General features: G+C 42.1%; 1 protein-coding gene across 4 annotated transcripts in view; it reads left to right on the forward strand.

Annotated features, from left to right (window-relative positions):
* ralgapa2 (Ral GTPase activating protein catalytic subunit alpha 2) overlaps window positions 1–14,441 on the forward strand; it is a 91,110-nt gene that overhangs the window by 37,056 nt on the left and 39,613 nt on the right. For 3 of the 4 annotated variants that reach the window (XM_029460122.1, XM_029460124.1, XM_029460123.1), the window contains 14 exons: window positions 252–337; window positions 437–527; window positions 779–952; window positions 1,916–2,083; window positions 2,787–2,980; window positions 3,174–3,272; window positions 3,864–4,019; window positions 8,083–8,208; window positions 9,103–9,231; window positions 9,494–9,552; window positions 10,199–10,307; window positions 12,007–12,117; window positions 12,388–12,456; window positions 12,711–12,848. In XM_029460122.1, coding sequence (XP_029315982.1) covers window positions 252–337; window positions 437–527; window positions 779–952; window positions 1,916–2,083; window positions 2,787–2,980; window positions 3,174–3,272; window positions 3,864–4,019; window positions 8,083–8,208; window positions 9,103–9,231; window positions 9,494–9,552; window positions 10,199–10,307; window positions 12,007–12,117; window positions 12,388–12,456; window positions 12,711–12,848 — 1,709 coding nt within the window. The remainder of the gene's footprint in view (window positions 1–251; window positions 338–436; window positions 528–778; window positions 953–1,915; window positions 2,084–2,786; window positions 2,981–3,173; window positions 3,273–3,863; window positions 4,020–8,082; window positions 8,209–9,102; window positions 9,232–9,493; window positions 9,553–10,198; window positions 10,308–12,006; window positions 12,118–12,387; window positions 12,457–12,710; window positions 12,849–14,441) is intronic. The other variant, XM_029460125.1, reaches the window with a different exon arrangement.

Consider the following 14,441-nt stretch of genomic DNA (forward strand, 5'->3'; position numbering starts at 1 on the left):
TGTATGTTGTATGTATAATGTAGTTTTATTCCACAGGGACTGTGCTCATTAAAAAAGAATCGTAACTGAGCCAGCATTAACTTTGAAGACTTCATTTCCATCTACTCATCCTTGCTGGATGTTAAAAGTAACACATGTTTGCCTGTCCAATTAAGTTCAGGACATAAAGGTAGTAGTAAAGCGATATAAGCTTTTAAGATCACTTAATTGTGGTTTGTCTGCCTATTTATAATACCCCTCCTGCACTTCAGCCCAGAAGAGAGAGTACTCCCCTACTTCCTGTGGCTCTGATAGCAGGACTTCTGAGGAGAGGAGAGAGAGCAACGAGCCACCAGTGGTGAGAAGAATCATCTTGTACACTAGTATTATGTCAAAGTAATGAAATAAGGTTTGTCCATACAAATATCTTCTTTAATGTTTGTTTCTGTGTTCTCAGATCCTCATCCGGCGGAGCAGCAGTCCAACTGAGACAGAGTGCAATGCTGAGGGACAAACAAACTACACAAGACCCAAGCTCAGAGAGAAAAGTTAGAGATTATATCACTACTTATTCCTTTAACATGATGATCACTGTCATGTCTGTGTAGCTGTGTTTTAATTGATATGATCCACATGAAGAATGACTCAATCAGTGAAATCAAACATTGAAGTATCAAACAGAGCGTGGATTAATAGTTTAGGCCTCACACAGCCAGTACCTTCCCTCTAATGCTTCTCTGTGTTAAACTTTGTACACTTTTCATGTCCTTTATCCATCTCATTCACCCACCCTGCCTAGGTGAGAGTATAAGCAGTGAGACGTCCAACGGCTACCTCAATGAAGCTGAGGTCACCTGGCAGGCCTTTGATGAGGAAGCTGACACTCAGTCCACACAGTCAGCCCACATGGACGTGACCACTGACCCCCAGAGCCAGGGCAGTCTGCTGCTCAGCCATAATGAGGCTCTAGCAGGTATTGGAACTGATAAGAGGAACTCACCCAGGGCACCTAAAACTGATTTGGGACCTCTATTTATTCCAGATGCAGTTTACGATCAACTACAATTTCTTTCAAATAAAATGCATGCCCCCTTCAGGGTACTTAGGCTTACCTTGAGTTTTAAAGGGAGCAGAAACCCCCTGTATTATCAATATATACCTAGGCAAGCCATACATCTTAATGCCCTAGATCTTCAGTTTGTGGTTTTAAAACTTCCTGAGGCTGAAATGATCCTAGCGCTCACAACAACTCATTTTATACAGTGAGGTCAAGTTTCAATAAATGGTCTCACTTCTATGAAATGGCTACTTTGGCGACTAACATCATCACACACGCATACAATCGGGCTCATTGAATCCAGAAAGAGTCTCGTCTTTCCAGTCATACCCAATATATGCAATTCCAAGACTGTTTAGTGACCCTAAAGCCCTTAGCTTTGCATGTTTGATAAGCAAAAATGAGTTGAAAGAGTTCTGCAAGGTGTTTGTCATCTCGCAGGGGTTAGGGTGCCTCCGAGTACATCACCCCTGATGGATTAGTGATATCCAGGTAGGTAAAGAAACTTGATCAGGAGCTGCTACAGTACGTTTCTAGATAAGTTATTTATTCTTTCAAAGCTGCTGACAGTATGTGTGATTGTGCATTGTGACATCTTGTGAAGGGAAAGAGACACAATGTTAATATTTGTTACTGGCACACATTTATTTTCATAGTAAAGTAATCAAGACCCTTCTGTTTTAAACTCTTCAGCTTTTAGTTCCCCCCCCCCCATCATTATTAATAGAGAGATTGTGGTTGCCCCTGCGCCTTTCCTACCCTTGCACGTGAACCTGTGTCTGTGTTGTCCTACATTGTGATCATCATGAAGTTGTCACTCTTCCTTTTGTCCCTGTGCTCCCCTCCTCAATTGTATCCCTTCCCCCTTGTCGTTTTTAGGTCCCGAGTGTGCCCTCCCTCCCCACTCTGCACCCCCGTCCTACCACCACCACAACCACTACCAATACCCCCAGAACCCGCCCGCCTCACCGGCCCTGCTGGTGCACACAGAGTGCCCCCTGGACGACACCATGCATCAGTCTGTCTTACACATGCCACACCACTTGGGTACTGCTCCCTAGCTGCTACTCACCATACAGACCATAGAGTCCTCATTAACCATTGACTCTCCATGCTCTTATATCTTTCAGCCTTACCTTGAATTCCTTTGCTTGCATCACACTTATCCCTGTTTGTTTGTTTTGTTCTCCATCAATCTCTCCATTAAATACATGAAATTCCCTTTTTTGTTTGGTTCTTCTTGGTACCAAATGTGCATTCTTGTTCATCTCATTTGAATTGTTTATCAAAGAGCTTAAACATCTTTCATTTAATAATCACCTCACATCTTCTCACACACACTATCCATTGTCCTGTCTTCTCCTGGCCTTTACTCCCCTTCACTCCCCATCGGTGTTCTGCTGCCCACTAGGTGGCACTGTCCTCCCACAACTCGACATGACTTCATTTGGATGATGCATGTGACTTGTGCCTGTTTCCCAAAAGTGTTTCAGTGCTTTGATCAGTTTCAGTGGGCAAAGAACCGAGGGGTTGGATGCGTTTGGGAAAATGCACAGAGAGAATTTTGTCAACAACAGAAACAATGACAGGGCGGCGTTGAGGGTTTATTCATCTTTTATGTATTTCAGACAAGTCTCTCAATTTAAAATGCTTTTATAAAAGGTGTTCTGCAGCTGCAAATATACTGTCGGTGTTACCAAATAATCCTCTAACCCGAACCATCCCGAACTCTCTCTCTCTAACCATGCAGACAGTAGTGAGTGTCTGGCTGATGACGTCAGCATAATTGCGGGCGGGACCCTGACCGGATGGCATGCAGATTCAGCCTTCGTTCTGTGGAGGAGGATTTTGGGTATCATGGGAGATGTCAACAGCATCCGCTGCCCAAAGATCCATGCCAAGGTCTTCGCCTGTCTTTATGAGCTCTGGCACAAGCTGGCCAAGGTGAGGCGGACAGGCAGACACCTACATATGAAGCCTTGCATAGTTTGGGTCCATGTTTACTTCCTGTCAGCTGAAGTCATTCATTAGTTAACAGTATCTAGGTCAATGGTTACGGGATTTCAGAACATTCATATCCTGTACTTTCTCACACAAAGATTATTCACGGTTGCGTTTATTGAATGTGTGCTTGCAGATCCGGGACAACCTCGGGATCAGTGTGGACAACCAGTCTTCTCCTCCGCAGCCCGCCTTCATCCCTCCTCTTCGAATGCTGGCCTCCTGGCTCTTCAGGGTATTAACAACAGATAGACACAGCAGACAACATTCACAAAACAACAGTGAAATACTTTGAGGCATAAAATTAAACAATGCGCCAAAAACACATCCAGAGAACTCGGGAGTTAGATTGAATGTGCGTTATAGGTTAGAAGGTAAACAGCAGGTAGAAAGATAATTATGTTAACATCCAGATCCAGACTATCATGTCCTAAAAAATAATAATCCAAAGCATTTTCCTTGAACACTAGAGTTATGTCATATGTTCTAACTTCATATGTTTACCTCTGTGTTCTAAACGATATGTCTGTTTCCCTGGGAGAATCCTCTAATGCTCAGGAATATCCAGAACAACAAGTACTAAACAGGACTGGATGGACACTGTGACTAAACACATTTAAATGTGCATTATCTAATCCTACTGTTTCAGCAGAAACAAGAATGTTGTATACTAAAGTCAAACTCTAAATGTGTAGTTTGCCTCAACGATGGATAACAGAAACTGTGGTCACTGATCCCACAACCACCCCTCCAGCACAATATATACATGTAACATTTTTCTGCTCCTCATAATGATACTGACCTCAGCATCCCTCCCCCGCTGCAGGCCACCATGCTACCAGCTGAGTACAAGGCTGGCAAGCTGCAGGCTTACAAGCTGATCTGTGAGATGATGACCAGGCACCAGGATGTGCTCCCCAACAGTGATTTCTTGGTGCACCTCTACCACAACATGCACAAGGGCATCACCAGCGACGACCAGGTACATCCAGCAGGTGGCATCCACAGTATGGCTGCCGTATTTTCCCTTATTCACCACTAGATGGCGGACCAGTCAAACTAATGACATGCAAACGCACTGTCCCTGTTTGAAAAATGTGAAATTATGCTTTTAGTTCTCAAAATCTACTTTTTCCTGTGTGAAGTGACTCGTTGATTCCTATGTTGATGTAACTCTTGGCTTATCATCTACACACAACATGTGTCCAGTGCCGGTGTTTTACAGAAATGTAGGATCTAAATAAGGACTCTAACGGACAGGAGTGAGGGGTCATATAGGTGAACTACAATTAAACGTAGTTGAGGCTTCGATTTGGCGGTTGATTTTGAAATCCTTGTGCCAACCAGTGGTGATGAAGAATGCTTCTGTGTTTCGTCATCTTTCACCTCCTTTAGCCACACCCGTCCTTGTATTTAAATCTGGCCCTGCTCCATTCCTTCCAGACGAAGCTGAGTGGAGATTGAATGGAGTCCCCCAAAACAAAGGACACGGATAAAAGTGTGGGTGGGTGGGGGGTGATTTGGATGTGTGTGTGTGTGTGTGTGTGTGGTGTGTGTGTGTATATGTGTATATATATGTATATATGTGTATATATGTGTGTATGTATATATATATATATATACATATATATATACATATATACATATATATATATATACATATATATATATACATATATATATATATATATATATATATATATATATACATACACATATATACACATACATATATATATATATATATATATATATATATGTATGTGTGTATGTGTATATATATATATATATATATGTGTATGTGTATGTATATATATATATATATATATATATATATATATGTGTGTGTGTATATATGTATATATATATATATATATATATGTGTATGTGTATGTATATATATATATATATATATATATATATATGTGTGTGTGTATATATGTATATATGTATATATATATATATATATATATATATATATATATATATATATATATATATATATATATATATATATATATATATATATATATATATATATATATATATATATATATGTGTGTATGTGTGTGCCCTCCTGGCTTGGTTTCTATTGCGCCTTGGCAGTGCGACAAGCTTATTAGAATGTTTTCCATGTCGTTAAATAATGTTTTGAGCCCCTGCCGCGTATACGTGATTAATTAAGGATTGACGTCTGTCGCGCTCCGTTAGACTGACATGTCGGCCAGGGGCCCAGAGTAGGCCTGCCCGCCCGCCCGCCTGCCTGCCGGCCAGCCGGCCTGCCTGCCTGTCTGTGTGTATGCAAGTGTGTGAAGGAGCGGGAGGGGAGCCTGGGGAACGTAGTGTAGAGTAGAGCAATGAGGGGGGCACATTGAGGGACGAGGCAACATTCTCCAGCTTTTGTGTGGCTCTGTATAATGCGTCGGGGGGGCCAGAGCCAGGCTGGCCACTGAAGCATGTTCAAATTGGCCGGAGAAAAGAGTCCTCACGCCACACAATAGAGGACAGCCGCACGCCTGCTTAACATAAGAAAGTGGCTCTTACTCTCCCCCTCCTCCTTCCTCTCTGCCTTCACCCGCAACCCCCACCCCACCCAAAAAAAAGGAGAAAAAAAACATATACATTTCCAAATCCATCGTACATGTATCATTTTTGTCTACCCTTTTTTCATGCACTCATTTTTCAATGAGCTTACATGAAAGCAGCCATCAGTACAGGCTGGTCTGCTAATCATTCACATGATTGTGCAATTAGTTAGTTACACAAATGGTTTGTGTTTAATTTAAGCAGCCAAGCTTTTTAGTCAACAGCGTGAACACAACGCTAAATTCACCTAAGCTTAGAGAAAAATGACAGTTCCCTTGGAGGGATTCTCCTTCAATCTGACAGAGTGCCAAGGTCAGAGCTATTGTCCTGGTTGTCATCCTCTGGTCACTGGTCTCACAAAGGCATGGCCATAACACAATAGCAGTAATCTATCTAATAGGTCTACTGTCTGCACTGCAATAGTCAACACCATATTTTGTGAAGTATGGTGGTGCACACACAAATAAAGATTTTTTTTTGTACCTATTATTTTAGCATAGGTAAAAGAAAACATGTCCGACGTGCACGTACACTTAAAACACCAGTTCATCTTGGATGGACGAACCTGTAACTCGCTAAGTATAGGTGGAAAGACAATTTTCCTCACTGGTGCTTTAAGACCAAAACTAGCTTCTCATTAACATTAAAAAGAGGTCTTGTATAATTCACATACTGCCAGATTAAAATGTGACAGTTACCCCCCCCCCCAGCCACAAACTTGGCTGTTGATTAAACCTCTCTCCTCGTAGTTATGCAGGTGGGTTGTATATCCCTGGCTAACAGCTTGCGAAGGGGAAAACCCCAGATATTCATAGTGAAGATAGTGCTGTTGAATTGCAACAGGAAATCAGGCCCATACTAAACCGGGAAATGTCCCATGTTTTTTGTAAATGAGAAAACTTTGTGATGAGTAATACTAGATACCGGATTGAACCCTGTCAGCCCAGAGGTCAGCAGGTGGACAGAGCCTGATTTCTTCAAGATGGAAGGCCAAATGAAAAGGCCTGAGGTGGCTCTCTTCAGGGTTACGTTAATGCACCTTTTGTTAACGCGGGGACTATTCCTACTGCCAACACAGAGCCACATGTGGGGCTCAAATCCCATTTCTATACACACGCACACCTCAATTCAGGTTCCCTCTACTTACACATACAATAGAAAACACTTTGCATTCTACATTTGTGGCTTGCTCTTAAAATGCTCATTTCAGGCAATCAAGCATCAGTTTGTTGCATGCTAATTACCTTTTGTCTGCACCGCACATTATGCTTCAGAGGTCAATTACCAACAAAATAAGGGCAAATTGGGCCCTCAATCCTAAAGCTCTTCCCAGCAATTTTCCACATGCGGTGAATCTTGTTGGATTGCCTCGGCGTGTTTATTCTATTCCTCTTTTGTTCACCTGCATTCCCTGTTTACCAAAGCTTCAGGTGATTAATGTCCCAGATAGATAAGTGGTTGTGTGTGTGTGCGTGAGTGTGTGTGTAGTGTGTGTGTAGTGTGTGTTTGCTAAGTTGAGCTTCGTTTCAGATAGAAAAAGGCTGATGTTTGAACTGTCCGATTTACACAGGTTTATGACCAAGACGGCAGGTGTTTCCAGCCTGGACCTTGCCTCTGTACACACATATGCACGCGCATGTCTCAGATAAGAGAGCGGACAATCCTTCTGCCTGATATGGTGCATTCTCATACCAATGTTTTTGGGTTGTTGTTGTTTTTTGTTTTTCAATCAGTGTATTTCTTCTGTCAATGAAGAGTAAATGGAACCATTCATTCTAAATATAGCATGGAAAACCTGTTAAGAGCTTTCTGTGCTTTAGCATGGCATTTCACTGTACATACTTGAGCACTTTGTGCAGAGCCCTCTGCAGCACAGCATATGTCAATGTTGAAAGAGCCCCCATCTGCCACTGAGCCGCCTATACCTCTGCAAAACAATACCTTGTCTCTTGTTTTAATTACAGGTTTGCTTGTGTGTATATATACACGGGACTCACGAAAGTTGAGGTCTTTTGTTCTTTCTCTTATCCTCTGTGAACAATCCATCTGCTGCCCCGCTCTCTTTCTCTCTCTGCCTTCCTTTCCCACTCTGTTTTTTTCCAGAGACATGTACTGTTGAGTGCCTTACTCTCCTCAACACATTTGAAATGCTTAGCCTACCTGTTGGATGAAAAAGCTTTCTCCCTGCCTTGTCTCTCACATGGTGGCCCATTTACAAAATATTTCTGCTTCCCTCCCCCCACACGAACAAGACCATGTGCTCATACCAAATGCTAAAAATCCCATCTAACTGCAAAGAAGTGCTAAGATACTCAGTTTTGGTTCTGATGGGTGGAAGCTGTTTATTCCTCGAGCAAGTCAAGTCAGTTGTTGAAGGCTTATAACATAAATATCAATAAGAAAATGACAGTTTGCCTCCTAATAACATTTGATGTGTATGTGTGCATGCTTGTCATCAGGATGTTTTGAACACCATCATCCGTTCCTGCTCTCCACGTTTCTTCTTCCTCGGCCTGCCAGGCTTCACCATGCTTGTTGGAGATTTCATCACTGCCGCTGCCCGCGTCCTCAGCTCCTCCTCAGAGGTACGCTCAACACTTTTAACATTCAGATTCATGAGATTCAAACTCAACCGAACTGTGAAGAGAACATGTTGTTGAATATTGTTAAAATAATGCTTTTAAATGTAGAACTCTTTAACTCAGATTCAGGTGGCTTTGCTCTTCTGTCCTCTCGTATCCTCTGTCTCTCATCCTCTCGCGTTGGAATCGTTGTGACATTTATACCAACTGACTCTTTTTATGAAGTCGTCGTTCCAATTCAGTTAAACCTTTGGTCTCCTCCTCTCCCCGTGTGCTACCACGACTCATTTTGTCTCGTTGCGTTGTTGTTCCTTTTTCTCGGTTCTGAAAATAGAACTTTGTGTAATTAGTCCAAATGTTTAACACTATAAACGGACAGAACCACGGGTCGATGTGACCCGGATCGAGACCAACTCTTTCCATCGGACCAAAGTTCGAGGGAGGTTTCACACCATTTCATTTTGGTTTGGATCCTTCAGAAAAGTCCAAAAGTCCAGACCAAATGAGGCGGGTGTGAAAGTCCCCTATGAGACCAATAAGATGAGCGGTATGCCAGCGTTAGTGTTGACTATCTCTTACTCCTCTGAACTGTATGATACTTTAAGAACAGGTTACTTACTTCACTTACTGTTTTGGTTGCTGGATACTTTCAACAAGATGCACAATCTGCTTTTGAGCTGCATCCACACGTCATTTTGTTGTCCAACGCCCACCATGTGTCAGGAGACTCTGTTGAGCATCAGCAGAATCATGAATAAAGACTCAATTAATTCTGCAGGATCCCTCCAATCCTTTTTCCCCAGATAGCGACCTTCCTGCTTCCTGGAAGTGGGTTGTTTTCTTGTAGCTTTTAGGGAATGAGTGATAGCCTGTTTTTTGTCTTCTCATCTCTTCCAGGCTCCGAGGATGGAGGCTCAGACGATCCTGGGCTCCCTGGTGTGTTTCCCCAACCTTTACCTCCAGATTCCTGTACTGCAGCATATGCCCGGCTCTGATGACATCATTGTAGGAAATGAGGATATCAAGGTAAATGTTCAACATGTGTCATATTGGATATATACGTGGTAATGACCAATTAAATACAAAAGGTGCTCACTCGACATTGTAAGTGGATTAGTCGTCTGCAGTAGAGAAAGAGTTTTACACATTTCTCCTAAAATATGAACAAGAATGATTCTTAAGTTTGAGTCTTATGTTCCAATTAATAATGACAAATATTAAATGTCACCAATGGCCTAGATTGTCATTTGAGAACATGATAATTGAACATGTTTTCTTTGCTGTTCAGGATTATCTGGTCAACATCCTGCTAGAGATGGCAACAAAGGAATACTGTGAAGGGGCCAGGTATGAGCGGCAATATTTGTGATGCTTATGTTTTCATAGGTTACATTGTCTATTTATTTTATTAGTTTGACGTGTTTTTACGTACATGTGAGTATGCATAATTACAAAAATAAATAAAATAATGATGTGAAATGCTTTATTAAGCCCATTAGCCAAACATATAGTTTCCGGTCGTCAAGTAATAATCTAATTTAAATAAATGTCTGTTAAATAACTACATTACATGACAGGTCATTCAGCAGACGCTCTTATCCAGAGCGACTTACAGTGAACTAACCACAGACACAGTCTCCCTGGAGCATGTCGGGTTTAAGTGCCTTGCTCAGGGACACACTGGTGGCAGCCCTGGTATTGAACTCGCAACCATCTGGTGTTGTATTTTGGAAGCAGTACCACTAGACCACCACCACTATCTATCGCCGAATGAGGAAACACTCTGATGATTTAGCTCATGGCCCACTGATTTGCACGTGTAGTATTACGAACTGGGTATCTGGTGTCATTCTCAGGAAAAAAAAAACATAAGTCGTGCACAGTCTGTATTGATAAAAAAACACACTTGCAATCGGCGCTTATCGTCATCAGAGAACGAAACTGATTTTAAGTTTGATTATAGAATGGTTTTCACTCTGCTTCTGTGGTTCAGGTGCATTGCTGTGTGCAGTCTGGGTCTGTGGGTGTGTGAGGAGCTGATGCAGCAGAACATCCACCACCAGGTTAAAGATGCCATCAACGTTCTGGGAGTAACACTAAAGGTCAGAGAAACCTCCAGACAAGGAAGCTTCATCATATCATGTTTGCATTTGCCGTTTGATATCCGCCAACTTGTGTGTACAAAATGATTTTATAACATACAACTGCACTGTTGACCATTTTAACTGTGGCAGGAATTCACAGTGTCTTTAAACAAATTGATGCAGGAAGTCCTGATTTCATCACAGAATGTTTTACCTCACAAGCCCTGCAGAGTTTAGCTCTAAAGAAAATGATAGTTGATTACATAAAAGGACTGCAGGACAATTTCAACATAGTGAGTGGACAAAAAGTGTGAAAAATAAAACGCGTCCAGTGATGTGACTCATGGTCATGTTTTTGGAAGAGCCCACTCCCTGAGTGAAGAGATGCAGAGAATCACTGGTGGCTGTTTTGTTTTTTTTGTGGGGTGGGGGGTTTCATGGAAAAGGGTTTGGGGTGGTAGTGTAATTTCCAGGCTGCTCGCTCTCAGTAGATGTGGGCCAATTTAAGCAGCTACATCTCCCAGCTTCCTGCTCGAGCAACCCCCCTTCTCTAATGGAGCAGTAATCACTCCCCTGTACAACTTGACACACAGACTCAGTCAGCCCCAAAATAGAGGGTATATGCTGGGTGGGGGATCTAGGGGGAAGAGTGGCACTGAGAGTCTCTTTTCTAAAAGCAGGTGCTGAACTCTCAGGGCCTCTTTTTGTGTTTGGCCATTTCTGCACTCCCCACATTGTCTGCCCTTGTTACATGTTGAGAAGCATTCAGCTGGAAGAAATGGGAAATTCTATTTCTCCACAAAGAATTTCAAATCACTGAAGAAATCCACATTTCAAAGAAAATTGTCAACAGCTCAATTCTTTCCTGCAATGAGTCTGGAGAAAATCAGCTATTGTTTAGAGTGGAAATTGAGTTATGCTTATTATATGCACAGTAAGTGAAAAACTCAATTTAAGGTAATTGCTGAAGTGTGTGCCTAAACTTTTACCCTCATCTTCAACCAGCAATGTCCCGCTGCTGTTTTAGAATTTTTGTGACACAAATCTGACAAGGAGACGTATCATGAATAAAATATTGTAAGTAATACTCTCGTGGGAAGTCTAAAACATAAGTACATAAATGTTCTGTCTCAAGAACACAAACACAAATCAGTCAATTCTGTTGCTTATGAAGTTCGATCCGCTTTTGAAATATGTCTATGTATGTTTTGTCCTGGCTGTAAAGACGGCATCGACATCAGAGATACAGTTATGTATTGAAGTTACAGTGTGGAGCATTACAGGCATAGCCGAGTGTACGTATCAGCAGTCTACGTATTGTTCCGGCTGCATCCTGATGAACTTGCCAGTCGTCATTAATCCATTTGAGCAGTTTAAAGTTGCTGTTTCTGTTTAGCTCTTAAATCTGCTTTGACAGATTGACATTATGTTTATGCTTTTGTTAATACCTTTTTCACATTGCTTTGATTTGGGTGGCCAGCTAGCACCAATTAAGAACAAAATAAAGCCTTAGGATTTAGGATTTCTCTAAGCACGTTTCTTACTCATTTTGGAACAAGGAAGAGTTGCTCTGCATTAAACAAGCTCTCCTACACCAAGAATGTACATGTAGAACAGAACAATACTGGTTAAACATCCCGACAAAAGTCTATGTTCACACCGTTAATGTAGAAGGAGCTACATGCTGACCAGTTCTCATGTTTGTTTGTTTGTCCAGTTTGGGAACAAAGCAGTGGCTCAAGTGGCCTGTGACGTGTTTCAGCTGCTCATCTCTCACTGGGAACATCTCCAGAGGTTGGAGCCCACTCTACCGAAGAAAATCATTGAGGTAACGCACACACACACACACACACACACACACACACACACACACACACAGTTAAATCGGCAGTAGCCATTAGGGGCCTGTGAGAACATATTATTATAAGTGAGAAATTCCAGTTAAAGTCAGTTAAGCTTTAAAATGCAAGTGTTTCTCGCGCATATGCATAATCTACATCCCGTGGCATCACATCCATTTTAGCACACAACCCTGACTCGGCTGATGAATAGGAGTGTGTCATCCAATTATCTTCCTCCTTGTTTTGTCCCAACACAGATCTTTGTGGCCACAATAGCCTTTTTGTTGCCGAGCGCAGAGCACTCAACAGTGGAAGCAGACAAAAAGGTACATGTTGGAAAGGAGGGGACGTGGCTGAGATCTAAAGGCCCTTGATCAATCATGTTGGAATGGTGCATTTGCAGAGGAATGTTTTTGTTTCTCTTTTCCTCTTTACCTCTCTCTGTGTCTGTGTTTTCTGTCTTTGCAGTTCTCACTGATTACCTGTCCAGGAACTGTTTAATATTATTTTAATTAATTAATATTATTAATATTACATTATTTAGTTTTTGATGTTTGATGACCAACCTTCTTTCTCACAGTTGATGGTGTCACTGCTGCTCTGCCTGTTGGACTGGTGCATGGCCGTTCCCCTGAGTCTGCTGCTGGAACCCATCACTATGCCTTCGCCGGAGGACCGCACTTCCCACAAGGCCCCGCTGCTGGACTACATCTACAGGGTGGGTAGCCTCGCTGGGAAAAGCGGAAAGTGTTTGGTACAACAAACATTTTGCAAGCCTGAAGAATGGCCACTTTTTAATATGAACTCCTTTCCAATAAATTGTGAAAAATGCATAGTCTTCACCCGCAGACACAATAACTTGCACCCCCACCCCACCCCTTCACCCCCACCCCACAAAATGGGCATGCCAGTTTAATTTGACTCACCTCTACCATGACCCCATGACTATGCCTCATTTAACATTATAGTGGCACAACCACATAGAAGCACCCGCCGTAGCAGACGCACGTGGTTGGCATTTATCACGTGCACGAAAGCCTCACGACTTGCTTTGTAGTAGCATATACTGCATTTGTTTAAAACAGGGAAAATATGCAGTATTTCCTTTAGTTCTCTGTATTTGTCCCAGTAGCCCTTTATTTATGGTCTGACCCTGAGGATGAGGGCCAAGCTTCATGCACAAATGAATGAGGTATTATTCATTCCTCCTGTCTAGGCAGATGCGGTCAACGGCAGATCTTTGTAAGGATGTCACCCCTGATAAGAAATGGTCAAATTATTCAAACAGGACCCATTGTCCAGTTGATAAGCTCAGGCTATAAACGCATGTCCTGGAGATTTGAATGGAATATGTCTTAATATGAGAGCAACTGCAGCTGCTATGAAAGCAAAGACAATTAGGCGTGATTGGTTGTCTATCAGCACACAAAAGACAAGGCCCCTCTGGGTTTCATTGGAAATAATATATTAAGCAAGGGCATTGCAAGGTGTGACAATATTAATGCAATGTCAAAACTGAAATCTATACCTTTGCACAGATACCTTGGCTGCTAATTATTCTCTATAGCAAGCAGATAAAAGCTTCTCTAATAGAAAACGTCTCTCTTTTATTGCATCACTGACCAGTGTCACTGACAAGGTAGCAGGGAGTGTTTTTTCATGCTTCACCTTCCTTTAATTACAGTTTTAGATAAAAAAAAAAAAAAAAAGCTTGTTAAATACCAAACTATCAAACACTGGCACAATAAATGTACCCTGTTAATGAAAAGGTTGTCTTATTATTTGTTCTGAAATGATGAGAAAAGTGAGAAAAAGTAGTTTTTGGTGACTAACAGCATGCAGATCAATGTAAAAAGCAACATTGCATTAGACCTCACTGGTTCACTGGAGATCTGCTCAAGCTCCTCCATCTGCTCTCTGCCTTCCTCGGCAGCCAGCTGCAGTGTGTGTGTGTGTGTGTGTGTGTGTGTGTGTGTGTGTGTGTGTGTGTTTCTTTTATAATTTAATGTGTGTGTGTACATAGGTGTATATTCATGCATCCATATGTGCCCCTCAAACTACAATATGCACTGTGCATTACTTTCCAGGAACTGTTGCTATGCGAAAGTGCAGTCACTTAGTTGTCAAGCACAGCTGTGGGTTCCCCCCCTCCTCCTTTTCTGTCTCTCCACCTCTCCACAGAGGAAGCTCTTTAGGGCTTTGGTGTAGCAGCTGTTTGGTTCAGGTCTTTTCAGCTTCAAGCCTCCAATCCCTCCCCCGTCCACCCAGAGGTCTGCTCGGCAGAATCATCCACATACTGTCTACATTGCCC

The sequence above is a fragment of the Cottoperca gobio genome, chromosome 22 (assembly GCF_900634415.1).
Source record: "Cottoperca gobio chromosome 22, fCotGob3.1, whole genome shotgun sequence".
Lineage (NCBI taxonomy): Eukaryota > Metazoa > Chordata > Actinopteri > Perciformes > Bovichtidae > Cottoperca > Cottoperca gobio.